This window comes from Carex rostrata, chromosome 10, assembly GCF_964058835.1.
Source record: "Carex rostrata chromosome 10, lpCarRost1.2, whole genome shotgun sequence".
Taxonomy (NCBI): Eukaryota; Viridiplantae; Streptophyta; class Magnoliopsida; order Poales; family Cyperaceae; genus Carex; species Carex rostrata.
In genome coordinates, this window is record NC_135927.1 from 7,138,528 (window position 1) to 7,162,870 (window position 24,343).

The 24,343-nt window shown below is 31.8% G+C and overlaps 1 protein-coding gene and 2 pseudogenes across 1 annotated transcript; 1 reads left to right on the forward strand and 2 right to left on the reverse strand.

The window, feature by feature from the left end:
• Positions 1–557: 557 nt before the first annotated feature.
• LOC144560754 (beta-1,3-galactosyltransferase 7-like) lies at positions 558–6,577 on the forward strand. Its single transcript, XM_078310002.1, has 11 exons — positions 558–851; positions 1,239–1,335; positions 1,725–1,783; positions 1,987–2,186; positions 3,251–3,311; positions 3,789–3,861; positions 3,939–4,059; positions 4,200–4,287; positions 5,089–5,214; positions 5,524–5,633; positions 6,231–6,577. The coding sequence occupies exons 1-11, from the start codon at positions 751–753 to the stop codon at positions 6,377–6,379; spliced, it is 1,185 nt and encodes a 394-aa protein (XP_078166128.1). The 5' UTR covers positions 558–750; the 3' UTR covers positions 6,380–6,577.
• Positions 6,578–8,834: 2,257 nt separating this feature from the next.
• LOC144560216 (flavonol 3-sulfotransferase pseudogene) lies at positions 8,835–16,918 on the reverse strand (annotated as a pseudogene).
• A 2,742-nt stretch (positions 16,919–19,660) lies between these two features.
• Positions 19,661–21,605, reverse strand: LOC144560217 (desmethyl-deoxy-podophyllotoxin synthase pseudogene; annotated as a pseudogene).
• Between the last annotated feature and the right edge of the window lie 2,738 nt (positions 21,606–24,343).

Genomic DNA, 24,343 nt, shown 5'->3' on the forward strand with positions numbered 1-24,343 from the left:
TTGACCCCATTCCAAGTTCAATTAATAAAAAAAAAAAAGAGAATCTAGTATTCTCCTACCATTCCAAGTTCAAACGTGCGTGCACTGCCAGGATCCAACGACTCGTCTCATCTGTGGTGGTCTGATCGGTCGGACAAAGTTCCGTCCACTATTACTTGGTATACGTCCGTTCTGCACTACATCAAGATCACACGATTTTCGATGCAAGTCTAACGGTTAGAAACGGGTAACACTGAATTTGGTCCGACACCTATCGGATTACTCTACTCTCGTTTGAATTCACATTCCTTTCTTCCTTTTTTTTTTTCTTTTTAATTTTTTATTTCTCGGTCTGATCTGTCGGACTAAGTTCCGTCCATATTACTTCGTACTCGTCCAATCAGCATCAAGATTCGAGTTGATAACTTATCATTAACTTAGATCAAGTTAGCACGAGTTTGGATGCATATGTAACGACTATAAACGGGTATTACTAGATTTGGTCCAAAATCCGCTGGACCAAATCCTAAAGCTTTTGGTTTCACATTCTTCTCGTGCTTTTCTCCTCTTTTCTCTTCATGGTCAATATTTCCCCATTTCTCTAAAAAAAGAGAAGGGAAAAGAAAATAACTTTTTGCTCATTCTCGCTCTCTCCTTTGACTGGGAGTTCTATTTTTCGCGCATAGTCGCGCAGAAAAAGAAAAGAAAAAAAGGATTGTGAAGACGAGAAGAAAACTTCTCCATTGTTTTTTTGAATAATCAATCGATAGTATGAAGGGTAGGAATAGTAGTAATGAAAGAAAAGTAACGATTAGATGGATTGTTATTCTGTGTATATGTAGCTTTTGCCTTGGAATGATTTTCACCGAGAGGTTAGTATCTTTTTTTTTTCTTTTATTCCACATTTTTTGTTTGGTTTTATGGGTTTTACATATTGTTTGTGATTTGATCATATATTTTACAAACCCATTTTTTTTATTCCACATTTTTTTTAATGGGTTTTATATAATATTTGTGATTTGATCAGATATCTTACAAACCCATTTTTTTTTTAAATCTTTTAATTTGACATTATGAACTTAGCTTTTAATTGTTTTGAATGCATATTTTTGTTTGGTCTAGATAGTCCTAATCAACAACTATGCACCTCAAATCAGCCAAAAGAAAAGAGACATGAATGATCTGAAATTCTGGTAAAGATATCAGTTGACTGGTGTTGAATCTGGTAATACTCAGCTCTTATTGATTTGTTTTCTCAGGTTTTGGCCTTTACCAGAATCAGATAATGATTTAATTTTAGAGAAAAAGAAGCATCAAGAGCTGGAGATTATAACTGAAAGTCACGCTACAAAAAGGGTCAGTACTAGTCAATTATAGTACAGATATCTTAATTATAATATTGTTGAGTATATAAGGGTATTTATGGAATACTGGACAACATTGAGAAGGTAAGAAAAACCTAATAAGATTATTTAGAAAAGAGAGATTAAACTGGTAATGAAATCTGATACCTGTATGTGGTATGGCCTCATACCAGACCAAGGGAATATGTTATCACAATTCAAAATGAAATTCAAAAAGGTTGGTTCTGATTTGGTATTATGATGTAATGGTACTTGACCATGATAGAGATCAAAATCAATTAGAACAGCTCTCAGATGTGTTTTCTATTGAAGCATTAGTTGTAAGATATATCAGAAATCGGACAGTTGTTTTGAATTTAATTTTGAATTTGAATATTTCAGAAACATGGGATCAGTACAGGTATCATGACAGAGGTGGCCAAAACTCATGATGCAATCCAGTAAGTGATTTATTACACACTGATTTACTGTTTAATTATTCCAAACTTGACAAAATATTAGTTTCAATTGCACAGCTAGTTGTGAATTTAGGCCTACTCACCTAACTGGATTAAATATCCTCTTTCTAAGTTCGTAAAAGCTGCAAAATTTTCGGTTGAATGGGGAAGAATTAATTGATAAGCAAAGTTTTTGCTGTTGTCAGATCATTGGATAAGAGTATATCGACTTTGCAAATGGAGTTAGCAGCTAAAAGGAGCAATGAAGAGTTACTGACAAGTGATTCTCCTGCAATAACACTTACTGGTAAAAATAAGGCTAAGGCTTTTATTATGATCGGCATTAACACAGCCTTTAGTAGTAGGAAAAGACGGGACTCAATAAGAGAGACTTGGATGCCTCAAGGTTAGAAACTTTTACGGTTATTTTTAATGGGCTTGTTTATCTTTTTTAGAAAATTACATTGCCGTCCCTGAAATTTCTTAAAGGATCAATTACATTTACCAAGGTTCTAAATAGCGATTATAGCGGCATAGCGGGGAGACCAAAAAAAAAAGCTATTGCGAATAGCGTAGCTATAGCGAAAGCTATCACACATAGCGATTTTCCCTTTTCAAACTTTATATTCTATATTTCTACTAATTATCAACATAATCAATATTAGAGAATTAATGTAACAACTAAATGACAACTAATCTAAGTCTATACTTTTTATCAATTACGCAAATAAGAATGAAAAAAAATCTAAAAAGTAACATTATTTAATAGTTTATACTTCATGGTATTACATATTATAATAGACAAGGAGCAATTAATTGTATAAGGTAAATGAAGTCAATATACATATTTAAACATTTTATAATTATAATAATAATCAAAATCAGCTTTCAATTGAAACAAATGATAATAATTTTACAAACGAATACTATAAAAAAAGTAATCAAAATGAATAATTAGTATTTCAATATTTCTCGATATAGAATGATAGAATAAATCACAAATAAAAATAGAAGCATATAGTTTGGTTTAGTATACTTATTGTAGAAGACCATGTAGCATTAGAAATAAGAATAGAAGTATAGAAGTCCATATAAATTGCAAAAAAAAAAAACCATGTAGCATAGCGGTAGCTATAGCGGGTCTCATATAGCGGTAATAGCGGTCAGCTATTATAGCTATAGCGGTCGTAGCTGAGTTAGCGCAATTTTATCTCATAGCTTAGCGTTTATGGTCCGGAAAAGCTATAGCGTAGCTATAGCGCCGCTATAGCTAGCTATTTAGAAGCCTGACATTTACACACTAATTTTTTTTCCCAAAATACCCTTACAACCCTTTAAGTGCATAAGTGTATCTTTGCTGGTTCTTTCCTTCTCTCTTTCACTCCATTTCTTCTTTTTTTTTCACATAATATTAGGTCTTTTTCTCACTCTTGTAACATATCATAAAGATATATTTGAATTGCATTATAGGTGAAAAGCTTGAACGGCTAGAAGCAGAAGGAATTGTTGTTCGATTTATGATTGGCCACAGGTATACCATCACTTTCTCAGTTGTGAAAGCATATTACTGTGAACTGGTACCATAACCTGGGGTAAAGATTTTAACAGAGCAGCTTTGGCTTTATGCAGCACACAAACCATATGCAGCACATTTTTGTTTCTATAATCCATGCGCTGCATGAAGCGAAAACTGCTCTATTTAAATTTCTACCCATAACCTGACTGTCTAAATAATACCTGTTCTTTGGCTTTTTATGAGGTGAAAAACAACAAAATCAAATGAAAAATTGTCAAAAGATCCTTTGGCTTTTTGTGAATTGCTGAAAGTTCTTATAGTGCTGTAAATTTCAAGTTAAGCAATTCTTCCCAAAAGAAAAATGATTACTCACTCAAAATGGAAGTCCTCTAATATTGTGCATCATTAACCTATGACGTATGAATTCATAATAAATAATTATTCATTTGTTGAACTATTCATAATTTTGCTTGTTTTGTCTCTGGAATCTAGTGCTACATCGAACAGCATCTTAGATAAGGCCATCGATTCCGAAGATGAACTGCATCATGACTTCCTTAGGCTGGTGATAAATTCAGTCACCTTCAAATTTTTCATGCATTTTATAGAATTTTTGGTAACATTTGAGTAATATATATGTAGGATCATGTCGAGGGATACCACGAGTTGTCATCGAAAACAAAAACATTTTTTGCTACAGCTGTTGATATGTGGGATGCCGATTTTTATGTGAAGGTGGATGATGATATTCATGTTAATTTAGGTGCATATTCTTCAAACTTTTTTAATTTAATTTATTGGAAGTCCTTGAAACTGGCAGCTAAAATTAGCTGGTTTTCTGTTTCTATGTAATTTATTGTGATTTAATCCATTGAACAACTCGGCATGATAATTGACATGTAGGCATGCTTGCAACAACTCTGTCGAGGCATAAGAAGAAACCGAGAACCTACATTGGTTGCATGAAATCAGGCCCTGTGCTTTCCAACAAGTAAATTTTGACCTGTTCATTATATAAATTGAATGTTTTTTTTTGTATTTTTGAGGAATATAGGCCTTAGCCTACTTCATAATTTTATATTAACCAAGAAAAAGATATTTATGTGCAAGACATCAGTTAATCCTTAAGGTCATGTTTGGTTGTGGAGTAAAGTTAAACCGAATTAAATTTCTTACTCCAAGCTAAACCGGAGTAAGTTAATTATGTTTGGTGGCGTAAGCTAAACCACCTCTCTATGTGGTGTAAGTTACTCCGGTTTAGCTCAAATCTTACTCCATCTTAAACTGCCTATGTTACTCCTCGTTTGGCTCCTTAAGCGTGGAGTAAGGGATTTACTCCACCTCTTACTTCACAACCAAACATGGCCTAATAGAACAATGCAGGCTTAGTTTTTTTTTTTTTTTTTAAAGGAAAGTAGGCCTTGGCCTCCTTTATAATTTTATCAACCAAGAAAAAAAAAATCTATGTGAAGTTGTGCTTGCGATCATCCTTATGTGTTATCCTTCGAATGTTTATATAAATATCAATCAAGATAGGGAAGCAATATGATGAAAATGACCATTTTATTTAAATTGGCAGTGTTACATACTTCTACATGAAGAACGTTAACCTCAACTTAGTGGTTTGAAAATAAACCTAAATAAAATAAAAGCAGTGAACATTCAATAGAAAATGGATGAATTTTGGTACTGTACTGGTACAGGATTCTGACGACTGGTAATGGTGTCTATGCAATTCTTAGATTAATATGTTGGCAACTGAATTTTTTTTTTTTTTCATTTTTTTTTGTAGGAATGTGAAGTACCACGAACCAGAATATTGGAAATTTGGTGAAGACGGTAATAGATATTTCCGACATGCCACTGGCCAGATATATGCCATCTCTAGAGATCTTGCCACTTATATCTCAATAAACCAGTAAGTCCCTAAAGTATATATATACACATATATATACCAATATTCAGGGGCAACATGTTTGTATCAGCACCACTTGTACAGTACTATTTTGTTGTAATGGAGCTTACTGTGACTATTTTCAAGTTGAAAAGAGATATGGAAATAATATTAAAACAACATTGTGTAACATAATACCAGTATGACTGTGTTGTACCAGTACTGGTAGTATGGTAGTGACACCAGTGTTATAGCTACATACCTAATGGTGCGAAATTAATCAGCCAAGCAAGAAGACAGAAAGTGACATTTTTTCTCATTTTATTTTATCAGGCCAATATTGCACAAATATGCAAACGAGGATGTATCACTCGGTGCATGGTTTATCGGGTTGGATGTTGAACATATTGATGAGAGAAACATGTGCTGTGGAACTCCTCCAGGTAATAGCTTTCTCTATCAGATGGAGTTCTTAGGTGATTGAGGCTACAGTACTATGCATAGCGCATATCAGTCCGTACTATGGATCAATATCTTCATTTTTAAAGTCGAAACAATCGATCCGAGCTGTAAAACATGATCTCCATATGAACATGTGCCTGTAGATCAAATTTTATATTTTATAGAATTTGTTTACTATTTTTTTATATAGGTAGAAAATCACTTGATCTAAACATTCTAGACCATTCAAGAGTAGTGATTTTTTACCTATCTAGAAAAATAGTAAACAAGTTATAAAAAAATATGAAATTTTATTTGCAAGTACATTTTCATATGGAAATCATGCTAAACAATTCAGGTCGGCTATTTGGACATTGAAAACAAAAATATCGATCCGTAGCACAGCCCAATTCTCACTATGCATAGTACCATAGCCTTACTCATTCTTAGGTTATGTATAATGTATTCTACTGGTACAATAACAATATAAACCAAAAAAGAAAAAAATTCGGTACCACTGGATGCGGGTTGTGGTCGATAATTGTAACCCACTGCCAATAAGATGATATTAAACACTTGTAAACTTTGTTTGGTTATAGATTGTGAATGGAAGGCACAAGCTGGAAATGTGTGCATCGCCTCCTTTGATTGGACCTGTAGTGGCATTTGCAAATCGGTGGAGAAATTAAAAGATATACACAGAGTGTGTGGTGAAGGAGAGAGTGCTGTTTGGAGTGCTCTAATATAGTTCCTTTTCTTGCATCCATTTTTCAGGAAATGCCCCCCCAATTTTGTTTCATTTTTATTTTGCACACAACGCAGCCCATATGAAATTTTTTTCTTTGATAATATTGCACATGAATTTTGTAGTCTCTTATAAAAAACAGTAGAGCTATTGGATGTATGATATAAATTTATGGTGTTTACCAGTTTATTTTTAGTTTTATATTAAGGTGCTTAATAGATCCATCTGATGGAACACTGGAAGAAAAAATCAGGTGCTCTGATATGAAATCAAATGTTGTATGAAATATAAATATTGTATTTAGTTCCAAATTCTTTTCTAGAATTGTTTGTTTGGTACATGAATGAAATAAAAAAAAATAAAAAATTTGGGTGTAAGTTTATGCTATAGAATTTCTTTCATTCTTTTTAATTTGTATTGATCTCCTGATTAACATTTTTTTAAATTAGGTTACATATATAATTTTAAAGAGATGGCAGTTCACAAGTCATTGTAATACTTTCCTTTGTTCAATGATGCATGCACCTAGAGTTACTTGTATCTCATCATATTTGAAAGCAACTTACTAAATTAATATAATTAAGACAGCTCATTTTACTTTTCTCTTTTACTTGAATAACATTTCTAAATTTTAAAAAGATCCATTTCCTCTCACTGAATTCATTCGTACATGTGCATGAAATTATCATTCCTAATTCATGCAACTAGGAATTGTACATTAAGAAGCCCAAAATATCTCTTTATAGGCTTTTGGGCCGACTTCTATTTTTGGAACTCATTTGTGTTGAACTCGACTATTCATCTCCTGAAATTCTCATATTCACTTCATATTTAATTTGCTGATACATCATACGAATTCAACATTTTGAATCTAGATTTTTGTATGATATATATACTGTTTGTTCCTACAAGAAGAAGCATTGAAAGCCGTGTAAAACATGATATATATCTATATACAAGTATTAACATGTAAACGATAATACATGCACTAACTCAATATTTTATGTGTTAATTCGTATGTGTAATATTCAAGCTTCTAAATAGCTAGCTATAGCGCCGCTATAGCGGTTTTGGACCCAGAAAGCTAAGCTACGGGCTAAAACTGCGCTAATTAAGCTACGACCGCTATAGCGGTAATAGCGGTCCGCTATAGCGCGTAGCGGCAATAGCGGTCCGCTATAGCGCGTAGCGGCAATAGCGGTCCGCTATGCTATATGGGTTATGATTTTGCAGTTTTTTTTTTTCTGAAAACATGATTTTGCAATTTTAATGGGCCTTAATATCTAGATTGGTTTTTTTTTTTTTTTTTTACTTTATTAAGCTATATCAATACAATGGAACATGTGCGGGCTATACCGCTATATCAATTAAATTTTGTATCATGCATTAATATATGATAGTGGTATATTTTGAATATAAAATATATCAATAGTTTTTGAATTAGGGATATTTTGAACGACAATTTGAACTTTGTATTGGTTTAATATGAATATTAGAACTTCTTAATTAATTTGATATTTTTTTTCTTGATGAGACATTTTTACTAGAGGAGGGTTCAAATGCACCCAAATTTTTGTGCACCCAAATGCACCCTATATTTCAAATCCTTTTTCTCCGTTTTCAAAGTCCGAATAGTCAATCCGAACTGTTAGATGCGATCTACATATTAAGATGTGCTTCGAGACCAAATTTTACATTTTTTGGAATTTTTTTACTATTTATTAGGGCACTTTGAAAATCACTGATTTTATATTTTCTGGACCATTGGATCAGCAATTTTCAAAGTGGCTTAATAAATAGTAAAAAAATTCCAAAAAATATAAAATTTGGTCTCCAAGCACATCTTAATATGCAGATCGCATCTAACGGTTCGGATTGACTATTCGGACTTTGAAAACAAAAAAAAATGATAGGGTGCATTTGGGTGCATTTGAACCCTCCTCTTTTTACTATTAGTAGAAATATAAAATATAATTTTTGAAATAAAAAAAACGCTATTTATAATAGCTTTCGCTATAGCTCCGCTATTCGCTAAAGCTTTTTTTTTTGGTCTCCCCGCTATACCGCTATAAACGCTATTTAGAAGCTTGGTAATATTATAACATAATTAAATAAAGATTTGGTCTGTTGGATTATTTTGTTTTTAATTATCAAATGAGAATCGCAAACATAACTTAAATTATCTTAATTCATTTTGGAACTAAATGAAACCAACTACATAAAGAATAAAACAAACCGTTTTAATTATATCCACAATAACACATAATTATAAAATATCCCATTTAGAACACTCACAACCACTAGTTTGGATACACAATTAAATATAAATTTAATGGATCTCAACTAATTAAGTTGATGAGATCAAATATACTGCTTATAGTAGGCGAAGACAATATTCCAGAATATATATATATATATATATATATATATATATATATATATATATATATATATATATATATAATGAACTATATATATTAGGGGAAACCAGAAATATGTAGTTTCTCTTTAGTGATTTCATCTAACTTGATAGCCATCTCCTCAGTCATGTGGTTTAGCCAATACCCTACTACAGCTTTTCTGAAGAAGTAATCATTTTGTACATCACCAATTCCTCTATTTTTGTTGACATTGAGATCTTTAAGTTTATCAAAGCTACAAAACTTGACGATCTCTTCTACTAGGCCATTTTTTATCTCCTCATCTGAGAATGAACATCCAATGAACTTTGCTAGCCTCATCACACCGTCGACCGGATCCATCATCAGCTCCTCATACTTGAGGAACAAAATATTCTCATGAGAGAGCAAGCTCTTCTTGTAATATTCAAGCACGTGATCCCAGACCGAACCACATGGCATTCGACCCTCACAAAATATTTCGAAGGCTTGAGGTAAAGGAAATGATTCCTTGAGAACATCATCTTTTTTTGTGACCATGTGCCAAAGGGAAACTAGCACATCTTTTGGCTCTCTACAGATATAAACGATTCGACATTTAGATGTTTTGATGCTCTCTGGGAGTATTGAGTATGGAACATGTTTCCCGAGAATTCTTGGAGAAGGAAGGGTTTCGAGATATGTTCATCACTTCATCTCGCGCAGCATAGTGATATTCAATATAGGGAACACAATCATGGGGATTGAGTTTAAGTAAAGGGTGAGACGAGAAAGCATACTTATTTCGGTGCACTAAAGTGAAAGTGAGGGCTTTGAGCCAAGTGGTGCCAGACTTCATATAGCTTGCCACGATCACATCACTCGGGTGAGCTTTGAAAGCCTCCTCCATCGCCATTATGCCAGGAAGCGCCGTTTCTATCTGTCAAAAACCTTTGTATTTGCGCATCACAAATGGCCATCGTTCTTCTTTCGGGAGCGTAAGAATTAGTTCTTTGTGTTTACTATCTAGTTCTTCAATTTTAGGAATGTCTTCGATAGGTCGACGGGACCTTAGTATTGACACTTCTTATTTTTCATCCATGAGAGGATTGGAATTGGAAGTGAAGGATTGGATTGGAATTGATGAAATGGCTTATAATAAATAGCAGTATATATATAGAGTACCGACCCACTGATGCAAATATATACAATTGTGTCATTCAACTACTACATTACGCAACAATAAAGAAGGAACCGCGCGACAAATTAATTAGGAATTTAATTAGGTATGCAATTATTGCACAATTTGACTAGATATCAGTGTTATTTTAGCCTATATACCACTAACTCCAAAATCTATCGAATAGATTTCAAATGATGAATCTAAACTGTTCAAAACAATTTACTTCATTAGTTAAGCTTTTGTATATAAACTTTATAAATTTTTTAATTTATCTAGTCAACCTTCAATTTTTTTTTTAATTTTTCTAGTCAAGCAGTCAAACATGAGATTTTTTTTAATTAATTTGATTAATGCATTTCTTTTTCAATAATTTTGACCGCTTGACTTGGTACTAAAATAACTAAATAATATAATTTTTTGTATGTAAACATATCACTTTTAGTAAAGCGATTTGAATAGTTTGAGTTAGTCATTTTAAGTCCTATTATATATCACCATATCATACTAGTCAAACTCTATAATAAGTATCAGATGCTTTGAATGCTTTCAAAATATATTTATTTTTTTCTACATACAGCTGTTTGTTTATTTTATTTGGTAAGTTGTTATATATTTAGGGTCGGTGAACTTTGCTTAAGAACACCAAAAATTGAACATAACGCGCGTAAAAAATAATTGGATCTCATATATAAACACTTATATATATAGAGAAAGAGAGAATGGCTAAGTTCAAATTGTTTATTTTTGAACTCAGGAACAAACGACTCGGTTCTCCGATTTCCGAATATATCCATATAGATCCAAATAGATCGAAGGCGAAAGTTAGCCTATCACCAACAACTACACGAATCTGTTACTATATGCAGAGTAAAAGGAGTAAAGCTAAGGTGTGACATGCTCACCAAAAAAATTTGGTGAGCATAACTCCAAAAGTATATCGGATCGACGTCAAATGCCGAATCCAAACCGTTGAAATCCATGCACTTCATGAGTGATGCATATACATTCAAAATTTTGAAAGTTTCAAGTTTATTTGCTACACGGTCAAGTGGTCAAAGAAATGAACATTTTATAAGTTAATTTATAAATTATTTTATATATTCAATTTTTATTATTTCTTTGACCACTTGACCGTGTAGCAAATAAACTTGAAACTTTCAAAATTTTGCATATATATGCATCACTCATGAAGTACATGGATTTCAACGGTTTGGATTCAGCATTTGACGTCGATCCGATATATTTTTGGAGTTATGCTCACCAAACTTTCTTGATGAGCATGTCCCACCCTAGTTTATAATATTAACAAATAACAATTTTTTTCTGTGTATTTTTAAGCAATAACTGTTTTCTGTCATTAATGCACGTTCAATAAAAAGAGAAAACAAAAAAGTCACATGCATGTCGTTTTACACAAAACACATCGGATATGTTTGTTAAATTGAGAATAGATTATTCTTAGAGTTAGGATATTCATAATAGCATATTCAGTGTTTGGTTGGATTAGAATAAGTAAAATAAAGAATTCAAACTTTTTGTTTTATTAGAATAAATTATTCCTTAGAAATTTAAAATTTGACTCTTCTAATAAAACAAATGACAACTATTTTTAATTTAGCTATTCTAATTATTCTTCGTTTACAACCAAACATATCTTTATTATAAGTTTGTGCATTTAGTTTAGATTGAACATCGGACACTGTGCATCATTGATGATAATTGATCACATATATACTTTTTTTTAGACATGTCAGAGAAACATATTTGATATCTACGATTATGCTATGAAAAACACATCGGACATAACAATAATCTGGATAAGCATATTCACACGATTAATCGCGTCTATGTGACTGTAGTAATAATATTCGCGAATTAATCGCGTTTTATTCGAATATTGATATTCAGCGAATGAATTGGCATATAATTCGGTTGTTCGTGTTTTATTCGTTTAATACACGAATTATACGCAAACAATACGAATTTTACAGTTAAAACGCATTTAATTCGCGATATTTTCGCATGTTATTTTTTCCGCGGCTTGTAATTAAGTTGTCACATATAAGGAGTTGGGGTTATTGGCGCGTGACTAACTTTTATTGGGAAGGGAGAAAGATCACAGTAGATAATTGGACCTTAGAGTAACTTAATCTTTGCCCCCTCATGAAGTGTTATTTACTATTCTATCCAATCATGAATGTGCCCTTAATATTTGCCCCTCGTGAGGTGTTTGGCTAGTATATCATTAGTGTCATTTCAACCTATATAACATTAATTTTAGAACCTATCAAATCGATTTCGAACGACTAATTCAAACCGTTCAAACCGATTTACATTATGAGTGATGCGTTTACATATAATTTTTTTTATATTTTCGAGTTATTTTAATATCAAATCAAGCGGTAAAAATATTGAAAAATTAATGTATTAAAATTAACTTAAAAACTCACACATTTGACCGCTTGACTTAGTACAAAATAAATTCAAAAAGTTATAAATTTTGCATGTAAACGCACAACTAATGAATAGTAGATCGGTTTGAACGGTTTGAACGGTTTGGATTCACCGTTTAAAGTCGATTTGATAAGTTTTAGAGTTGGTGTTATATAGGTTGAAATGACACTGATGTTATACTAGCCAAACTCTCTGATGAGTGATATTTACAATTCTATCCAATGATGAATCTGCCCTTGAATGTGGTGTGCAATATGAACAGTGGCGAATCTGTGAATGTTTGTGAACTTGTTGGCTATCAATTTACGTTTGATATATCTTAGATTTTCTGCTATAGTTATCTTTTATTGTACCATACAACATGCACTCCTACTAGAATCCGCGAAAAAAATATATTAACTTTTCTAAACAAAAAATAGTTGCTAAAGAGAAGGCAGTGCATGGGATTGGTTTCAGATACAAACAATTGAAGATATAATTTTGCATGAATTCCTTTTTTTTTTTTTTTTTTTTTAGATTCTAAAAATAATTTTTTAACCAGTATTTTTTTAATGTGGTGTATTGTAAAATTTAAAAATAATTTTGAGTCATTTCCGAATTATGTCTAAATTATTCTCAAATTACGAACTTTTTATCCCGTCGAAAAAATTCTTCTTTTTTTTTTAGATTTTACACACATATGATTCTAAAAATCATTTTTTAACAAGTATTTTTTTTAATGTGGCATATTGTAAAATTTAAAAATAATTTCAAGTCATTTCCGAATTATATCTAAATTATTCTCAAATTATGAACTCTTTATTCTGCCGAATTAAATCTGAATAATTCATTGATCACTGTGATTGTAACTACCTACCTAATGTATGTTATATTTTGAGAAAGAAAATAAACAATTCTGATGATTTCCAAACAAAACTTGCCAACCAATCTGACAAAACTAAATTCATGTGCATGTCTCCCATCAATATATATATTTTTGGGATTGTTTTCCCTCAACTGCCACTATCCATGGGAAATAAATCTGCTGTTGTTCTCTGGTTGGGAATTATTTAAAAAATTTCAACAAAGATCAACTGTTCTGATCGAAATAATAGATTCCTGTTATTCCTTGAAACTCAAGAAAATGGAGGTACCATGAATAAGAAACAACTTCAGAATTTACAGAGCACAAAGTTCTCCTTACATGCTCATATGACAGAATTCGTAACCTCTGTATTAACACAAATTTTGAGTTAAGATCTGAACTGTCCGTTTGAGAATCACACTAATATTAAAGGGCCCGTGCGTTATAGGCGTGGCCGGATTGGTTCCAATTCTGATCATATGGAAAGTGTGCTATCTTTACAAAATCAATTCAAACATGGTACATTGATTAAAATAAGGAAAAAGCAATACGATCTTCTGAAATTCGTTTGATTCTTATTGTCTCAAACATATATATATAAAGAGAGTAAAACTAGGGTGTGATGTGCTTACCAAGAAGGTTTGGTGAGCACAATTTCAAAAGCATATATGATCGGTTTTAAATGAATAATCTAAATCGTTGAAATTCATCCACTTCATTAGTGATGTATATACATGCAAAATTTTGGAAGTTTTGAATTCATTTGCCACAAGATCAAGAAGTCAAAGAACTAATGAAAAATTAATATATAAATCAATTTATAAAATAACTTATAGAAATGTTCATTTCTTTAACCGCTTGACTTTGTGGCAAATGAATTCGAAACTTTCAAAATCTTGAATGTACATGTATCACTCATTAAGTACATGAATTTTAATAGCTTGGATTTGCTATTTAAAGCTGATCTGATATACTTTTGGAGTTGTGCTCACCAAAATCACTTGGTAATTACTTTTGAAAAATATGGAATCAGGATCGGTTATATACGCATATTAGTATCGGAATACAACCGATCATGATGAAGGCGATACTCATACTACAATAATCTGGATCGGTTATTCAATCGATCCAGATAGAAACTATCAGGATTGGTTGTTTAAATTACCGATCCAAATAGTAACTATTAGGATCGGTTGTTTAATATAACCGATCCTAATTCAAAAAAAAAACTTTTAGGATCGGTTATTTTAAAACCTGTCCTTGCCGAAAATAAGCCTTAGCATGACCCTCCCTCTCACGAATTGCAAAATCAGTATCTAATAGAGCACCATTGTAATCCCCTATCTTCAATTTGCAAGCCTGAAAAAATACCAACAAGGTAACGTTCAAAATAAAATTTGCAAATGGAAGACAAAATTAACATCAAAGCTCTTAAATCACATGCAAATTCACTTTGTTAATAAACCTAATATTAATAGTAAAGCTTACTGAGCAGAGAGGGTGAGGGGAGAGGGAGAACGGCTTTGAGAGGGAGAGACGGAGACAGAGAGAGAGAAACATGGAGGAGAGGGAGAGACGGAGATAGAGAAAGAGAGAGACACGTAGGAGAGGGATGAGTTGAGACTCAAATATTTTGGCTAAGTACAGAGGCGTGAAACGAAAATAAAGGGATAAGTTGAGACTCAAATATTTTGGATAAGTACAGAGGCGCGAAACAAAAACAAACCCTAGCACTACATAAGCATTAGGATCGGTTCTCTCTAAAAACCGATCTTGATAGTATCAGAATCGATTCTAAGCTAAGAACCAATCCTCATTATCATATATTAGGATCAGTTATTAGCTTAGAACCGATTCTGATACTATCAGGATCGATTCTCTCTAAACAACCGATCCTAATTCTAAAAAAAAAAACTTTTAGGATCGGTTGTTAAAAATAACCGATCCTAAAAGTTTTTTTGTTTTTTTAGAATTAGATTAGGATCTGAAAAAAAAAATAGTCACTGACAGTGGGATCATTGGAGGACTAATTACTCTTAAGCAACATGAATAGGTGGTTTACATTTAGAGGCCTAATTTTAAATGTTAAACTGACATGATTATAATCCGCATTTGATAAAATAATTAAGGCTTGAATTCCTTATTCTATTTGGACCTACCGACCACCGATCAGCTTTAACTTCTCTCGAAGTGAAAGTGAAACCCAATAATTAAAACCGTCTACTCATCCTTATTTTTTTCACATTACAATTTATATTTTCTATTTCACATGCATGTTGTGTTTCCAGTCATAATCTTAGTGTCTTAATTTTTCCCACAGATTTATATTTGTATTAACATGATTAATTATAATAATAATAAATGAGGAGGGATACAATTGCACCATTTTATGGTAACACACATTATTGACACCATATGTTTATAAGCTATTTTTGCGATTTCAAAGGCCAAACTGTCAATCCGAACCGTTCAACATGATCTCTATATTAAAATGTGATTGGAGTCCAAATTTTACATTTTTTTTGAACTTTTTTAGAATTTAGTAAGATGTGTACAAAATTGTTGTTTTAAGACAATTATGGATCATTGAACAACAACGATTTAAAAAAATTATAATAAATAGTAAACAATTTTCAAAAAATGAAAAATTTGGTCTGCAAGCACATTTTAATATGAAAATTATGTTGACCGGTTCGGATCGACTGTTTGAATTTTGAAATCGCAAAAATTACTTATAAATATATAGTGTCAAGATGTGTCACTATAAAATGGTGTAACTAATAAATTATCAATTATTTTGCCAAAATCCAGCAACTGTTAATTGCGAAATATCATATCCAGTTACCAATTTAAAATTTTAGAGTAAATTTGCACATATGCTATAGGACACATAGATAATCTAATAAATTTCATACAATTTATGTATTATTTGCCGATGCATGAAGAACCATTAATTTCAAGCCGTTGAAATTTTAAGTTAATCGATGTACAGTGAATTATAACAAAAAAATTCGTTATATTTTATAAATATATCATATCTATAATATTGTATTTAAATTTAAGCTTCCTTTAAAGAATATTAAAACTTTTAAAATAAAGTAATATTAAAATTAATCCCCCGTCATATATATATATATATATATATAGAGAGAGAGAGAGATAGATAGATAGATAGATAGATAGGCTAATGTGCTTTCGGAAGCATATGAGCCGAAATACACATGGTCCAAATTTGAAATTTTAAAATTCAAAAAGTTGATCTGAACCGTTCATCTTGTTCTCCATATTAATATGTGCTTGGAGACCAAATTTTACATTTTTCTAAATTTTTTTACTATTTATTAAGCCACTTTGAAAATTGCTGATCCAACGGTGGCTTAACAAAACAGTAAAACCGTTGGATTAGCGATTTTCAAAGTGGCTTAATAAATAGTAAAAAAATTCAGAAAAATGTAAAATTTGGTCTCCAAGCACATATTAATATGGAGAACAAGATGAACGGTTCATATTGACTTTTTGAATTTTAAAATTTCAAATTTGGACTGTGTGAATTTCGGCCCATATGCTACCGAAAGCACATTAGCCTATCTCATATATATATATATATATATATATATATATCAATATACCTGTCCATATATGCAAAAACGCTGTTGAAAGTCTTCTTCCTCGACAATCACCATACTAAAATAGAAATGGGTATTTTTAGTAGTTATGTATTCTTTTTATTTAAAATCACAATGACAATTCAATACAATAAGTTAATAATTAATTTTCAATATTTGTAATTTTAAATTTTTTATGTATTTAGCTTTATGTGTACTGTAGATTTTACTTCATTTTTTTTTGCTTATTGGTTTGGTTTTTTGTTTATCGTTTTATAAAATGCTCCGAATTTTTGCATTGTGTTGCATTGGAACTATTTTTTTATGGTTGTTTTTGTTTATAATAAAAGTTATGATATTTGTTTTTTTAAATTATGTATGAGATGTTGTTCTTTTTATTAGATATTTTTTTATGGATTATATTTGTTACGAAGAATTTTCTATCGAGAATATATGCATTGTTTTGCTGATAAATTAACTTCATTAAAACAACAAAAATAGTATATTACAACAAAAGATAAGATCACAAACTCAACCACATAGCACTATTATCAACCAAATGCATCACTACAAATTAAAATAAGAATGAACAACATAACATGGCCGACCAACATATCTAATTAATTATAACTATTTATTCATTTTGGCTTACTTTTTTTTATATATAAATAATTTAAATTTGTCTCAATTAAAGCATGTAGTAGGAACTATCTAATTTTGTATTTCTTAATGAAACTTATTTAGGATCTGAAAAAAAAACTTTTAGGATCGATTGTTAAAAACAACCGATCCTAAAAGTTTTTTTTTTTTTAGAATTAGGATCGGTTGTTTAGAGAGAACCGATCCTGATAGTATCATGATCGGTTCTAAGCTAAGAACCGATCCTAATTATCATATATTAGGATCGGTTATTAGCTTAGAACCGATCCTGATACTATTAGAATCAGTTTTTAGAGAGAACCGATCCTAAAAGTGCATAAATTAGGAACGGTTGACCAAAAAACCCGTTTTTAGGACCGATCCAGATAGGTATTAGTATCGGTTGGTTTCTATAGCCGATCCAGATAGGCCGATCCTGATTTCAATTTTTCCACTAGTGTAAGCACATGACACTCTAGCTTTTGGAGTAAAGCTAGGGTGTGATGTGCTCACCAAGAAAGTTTGGTGAGCACAACTCTATAGAGAGAGAGAGAGAGAGAGAGATTGGCTAAGCTCAAAATATTTTTTTTCTAGCTTTCGGAACAAACAACTTGGTTTTTCAATTTTCAAACCATTAGATGTTCAATATATATTAAAATGTGCTTGGAGACTAAATTTTATATTTTTTGAATTTTTTTACTATTTATTAAAATGGTTTAAAAATCTTTATTTTTCAATAGTGTAGAATTTTAATAAAAATAACTATTTTCAAATTATCTTAATAAATAGTAATTTTTTTAAAAAAAATATAAAATTTGGTCTCCAAGCACATTTTAATATAGATTGGACATCTAACGGTTTGGATCGACTGTTTGGACTTTGAAAATCGAAAAACATTTTGAATTTAACCCCTCTCTCTCTCTATATATATATCTCCATTCTATTATTAAGCACGTTGGGTGTCCGATCCACCAACGGCTACGATTGAGAGATGAAACTTCGGATTTGATCTCAGCTCTCCAATTACATAATTTGTCTTCTTTTGATTAAATGCATCTCTTTTATGTATAAAAGTCTAAATTTAGTTAAAAACATACGCACCACATGTGCTGCCACACGATACGTTACAATTTAAAATGAACAAATTCTGAAATTTAGCTATATATTTATTTGTTTCCTTATTCCTTTATTTCCATATTTTTCCTCTTCAATTGAGAAGACTCAACCTTCCATTTTCTTATTTATTGTTTTCATACTTCTTTATTTCTATATGAATCACAATGGAAATCATTTTTTTTAAATTTCCATATTTTTCTTTCTTTGTTTTTATACATATTGGTGTGGGCAATTTAGAATATATTTTCAATATATAATATATAATATATCAATGTGTGTATGTGTGTGTGTATTCTAAATTGGAAACAAAGAATAATATAAATTGGAACGTGTGTGTGAATATATATTTTTTTTATAATATGTGTGTGTGTATATATATATCCTATACATATAAACGATAACACTTTTTATTTATGTTTTTTGATATCATATTATATGTTGATATTGAATTGTTGTATGATATTTGATATTAGATTCGAATCGAGCTATTATTTGATATCATTGGTACTTAAAAATAAAGAATCATCACATCATCAAATTGTTATCAGAGATCACGATTAATGTTAATTAAAAATACATAATCATATAAATTTTCTATTAATATGTGCTTTAATTTTTAGATAATTATTATTTTCATTGATATATTTGTTTCTTATAATATGTCCCCGTTGCAACGCACGGATATGATACTAGTATATATATATATATATATATATATATATATATATATATATATATATTTATTTATTTATTTATGAATTACCGTACAGATCTCGAGAGATATTATTTAGCACAGAGATTATATGTGACAAGCCATCGATGCGTGCAAGACGCATGCAAGAACACTCTAGACTTGGATCCGTATCCTCCCAGGTACCTCACTCAACACAATTGAAATGGACAGTCCAGATTTAATTTTAGTCGGTGAGTGTTCGGGATGGTATTATAGGGGCAGTATTATTTGTGCTTTAGGATTTGTGCTAAGTTAAAAATTTTAATTTCAGACCGTCCGATTCAATTCTACTCAGTCAGTTAACCTGAGGGAATGTGAATTCCTTCGACTTGCCCTTGCAATTGGCTTCTGAATTATTACAACCTAGATACAGTAATTTATTTGCTCTTCACTTGCAAACAACTAGAAGAGCTACAATGCAAATTATAACACGGAAACAAACAGCTCATGTTCTATGGAAGAGCAGCATCTTGAGCCATTTTAGTTATACATGTCGAAGGTTAGGCGGCAGGGCACGGGATACGCAAGACGGGGCGTAGAAACAGGTTATTCTTCCTACGAATGGTGACGCCGAACAACTCAGACATATCAAATTTGTCCGGCTTCACCCCATCAGGGAGTTCCCAATCAAAATGATATAACAAATTAGCCAAGCACAATTCCACATTTGCGATGCCAAACATTGTGCCGGGACATTGTCGACGTCCGGCACCAAAAGGGATGTACTCGAGCTCAGTCCCCTTGTAGTCAAATGCATGCACTTTGAACCTCTCTGGCTTGAAATCATCGGCATTGTCCCAATATTTTGGGTCTCTGCCCAATGCCCAAGCATTCTGCATTTACTAGCATTTTTGTATGTTTTGGAATATCATAGCCTAGAACAGTGCAGTCGGCTTGGGAGAGCCTTGGGAGGAGTGGCACCGGGACATGAAGACGGAGGGTCTCCCGGATTACATTTTTGATGTAGAGTAATTTGTTGACTTCGTCATCGGTTACTGTTGGGTTTCCTTTTAGGACAGATCGTACCTCTGCTTGTGCCCTCTCCAGAGCGCTCGGGTGCCTCAGAAGCTCTGACATGGCCCAATCTAAGGTGGTAGCTGATGTCTCACCTCCGGCTCCGATAAGATCCTACATTTTCATTAGATATGCATAATATTAATCATGTTAACTGTGAAAAGAGAGAGCAAACAAGTGTTTATTTATCAAAAATAAAAGAAAATAAATTACTAATTGCAAAAGAAGAAATATCGATCTTACCAACAGAACACCTTTGATGCTGTCCAATTCTAGAGGAGTCGGCACTCCCTCGCCTGTGTGCATCTTCAAGAGCACGTCGAGCAAATCCTCATCTTCGGTATCAGTAGCATCTGATATTGCATTCCTCTCTCTCTTCATCTTAATGATGTTTTCGAATAGTGCCCCAAATATTTGATTGCATCTCTCAGCCTCATTTGTGGCACTACTGACCATATCAGTTAGCCATCGCATTGAAGGGAAAAGGTCCGACAGGTTGGAACCGGCTGCCAATTGCAATGACGTCCCCCATGCACGGAGAAATTTGGGGTGTTCCTTGTGCGTTGCACCAGTTATGGCTCTGACAGTTGTGTCACTCACATAGGCAGTCATCAACTCACTGAGGTTGACGAGAGGTGATGTTTCTGCGGCGGCGGTAATGTTGTGAATGAGGTTCTTCACCTCTTCTTCTCGGACGGATCGATATACCTATATTCTCTTTGGGCCAAAGAGCTTGGTGATGGAGACCTTGCGTGCTTGCCTCCAGTAGTCACCGTATGGAGCAAAGAAGATGTCTTTGCCTCCCCATCTCATTGTGTCGACAGTGACACTAACAGGCCGGGTAGCAAAGGTGATGTCCTACATGTGGACCAAATTAAGTTATTGTATGCTTATTTTAATGCTTTTTTTTTTCCCTATACGTTTGAATTAAGTTATTGCATGCTTATTTTATTTCTGTAATCACCTGAGTTTTCATGATCTCCTTGGCTGCCTCCACGGAAGAAGCAACGATAGTCGGGGTCTCCCCGATTCGAAGGAGCATGAGTGGCCATACTTCCTGGACAAGTCACGTAGGGCCCGGTGCGGAAGTGACCCACCTACGATAAGGTGGTGCATGCTTCCTACAATGGGAAGCTGCCACGGGCCTGGTGGTAGTCGTAAAAACGCACTCGGTTTGGCAGGGAATGCTTTGGCTTTTAGAAATGAAAGAAAGACGGCAAGAAGGAAAGCAAATGTGATAAAATAGGAAGGAAGTAGCTCCATGATTTCTAGTGTATTTTTGAGCTAGATGGTAATTCTTGGTTTGTTTGATAGAAGAGACTGAGCAAGGTAGAGCCCTTTATATAGAGTTTGAAATACAGTTGTGCTGTTAGTAAGGAGTCATGTTGATTCAATGGGTCAATTGACTCCAGTCATTTTATAAACTTTTTTATCAAATAATATGAATTTTAGGTATTGTTACTCAGAGGTAGTATAAATTTCATTAAATTGACCAATAGTTGACTACAATGGATAGATGGTGCGTCAATTGAAAAACAGTTTCTATTTACGCCTAGTGTTTGCGCAAACATGCAGATTAGGAATTCAGTACGTACTTTATTTGATTGTAGTAGGAAAATTTTCTCTTTTTCTAAATTGTGGTTTAGTTAGCTCAGAGATGGATTCAAGATTTTCAAATAACTTATCCAATTCAAACTTATTAGTTACTCGGATACTACAAATTACTCTTAATTTATAATTTTCATGCTCCACTTCTAATTCTAATTACTGATTAGAATTCAAAAAAAGTTATACAAAAATTTAACTCTAAATTTAATCCTAATTATATATATATCAGAATAGGGAGCAAATAAAATTTTATAGATTTCTATAAAATTTCAAAATCCATCCAGCCCTAGCTGATTAAGCCTATCCAGGTTGATGATCACACCTGTATGGTTTAGGATATATATATAGCTAACTTTTTTATTCCTTTAAATTTTCATGAATTTTTACTTTGAATTTGGTAATTAATTTAATAAATAGTCTATAGGTTTCCAATAATAAAATAGTTTATATTTACGCCAATTGAGTTTTACTAATGATTTTGATATTATGAACCTCTGGTGTCATCGTTTATTTAATATGTTGGTTAAATCATTTAAACCTCTGGTGTCATTGTTTATTTAATGTCTTATTTTTTTTTCTGATAATTGTATCTCAAATAAGTCTCCCAGCGAGTCCTCCAAGTATTTAATGTATTAACTTCTATTTTCAGCGTGCATATTCGATCTTTTAAAGTTCTATTTCTAACATTTTAAAATGTAACTCGCAAGCATTTAAACCTCTATCTGCAAGCAATTAAATTCTAAATCTATGTAGTTATAACTTCTAACTACTTTTGTATTCAAGCCAAAAAAGAAAAATTTCTTTTCACCTACATTTTTTTTTCTTTGATCATTCTCATCCACTTTTCCAATAATCTGTTGCGAATCTAAAAATACAAATATTTTTTACTCAATTTTCTCTTTCAAATGAGCTCCATAAATAAATATTTTTGAGTATTTTTTTTAAGTCATTGTTTTTTTTTTTGTAAAGTAAAGCCAATGAGTATTGTTTAAATGTTTAACTCAACTACTTTTAACGATTTTATACAAAGGTTTAAATGCATCATACTACATGATCAACATCAGAGGTTTAAATAATTGAACATATTAGTTTAAATGATGACATCAGATGTTTAAATGATTGTATACTGAGGTTTAAATGTTGAAAATTTTTAAGTGCTCATGGGATTTACTTAGAAAATATGATTACAAAATAACTCAAAAGTATTTCTTCATCGATCTCATTTGAAAGAGAAACCCGAGTAGAAAACGCTTGTATTTTTAGATTAGTAAAATTCATCACGGATTGTCAGAAAAATGTATGAGAATGATTAGAGAAAAATTAAAAAAGAGTAGGTAAAAATAATCTTTTATTTTTGGCTTGAAGACAAAAGTAATTAGGAGTTAAAACTATACATATTTGAAATTTTATTGCTTGCATATATAGCTTTAAATGCTTGTGAATAACATTTTAAAATGTTATAAATAAAACTTTAAAAACTTGAATATGGACACTGAAAATGGAAGTTAAATAAAATTGAAAGATTTTTTCAGTTAAACTAGTTGGGGGACCACTCAGATATGATGGTTTAGGGGACTATAACATTTCTATTATATTATTTACACTCAATACAAACTTCATTATATATTATTCACTCTATCATAAATCCATTATTGTTAATTTTACCCTTGCAACTAGCGTTAGATATGTCCATTATTAATTAAGCAAGCAAAACATTTAGCAATTGTCAAGCCATATATAGAGGATCCGGAACCCATAGTTATGTACTTTGTAATTTGGTGTAATTAAACATGTGGATTATTCTTTATTGCGATGGATACATTTGTAACCATATATGGAAAAGAGACCAAGTTGATAGGTCATCAATCTACTTTTTCAATGAATCCACATAAAATCATCTCATTCAATCTTTCTTATTGACAAGGGGTCGTTATTAATTCTTCTTGTCCACAATTTGATTTAAAATACTGATTAATTATTAACGTAATGATTAGTTTCACAATACTAAGATTAACTAACTCATGAAGTTACCGATATGCTCTTCTAAGCATTATTATTATTACCATCACAATTATTTTTAACTCTAAAACTCATCAAATCGATTTCAAATGACGAATCCGAACCGTTGAAACCTGTCTACCTTACGTGTGATGCATCTACATGTGAAATTTTTAAACATTCGAATTAATTTAGTATAAAGTCAAGCAGTCAAAATTAGAAGGTTAATAAATTAATTTTAGTGCATTCATTTTTTGAACGTTTTTTGACCTCTTGACTTTATACTAAATTAATTCAAATGTTTAAAAATTTCACATGTAGATGCATCACACGTAAGATAGGCGGGTTTCAACGGTTCGGATTCGTCATTTGAAATCAATTTGATGAGTTTTAGA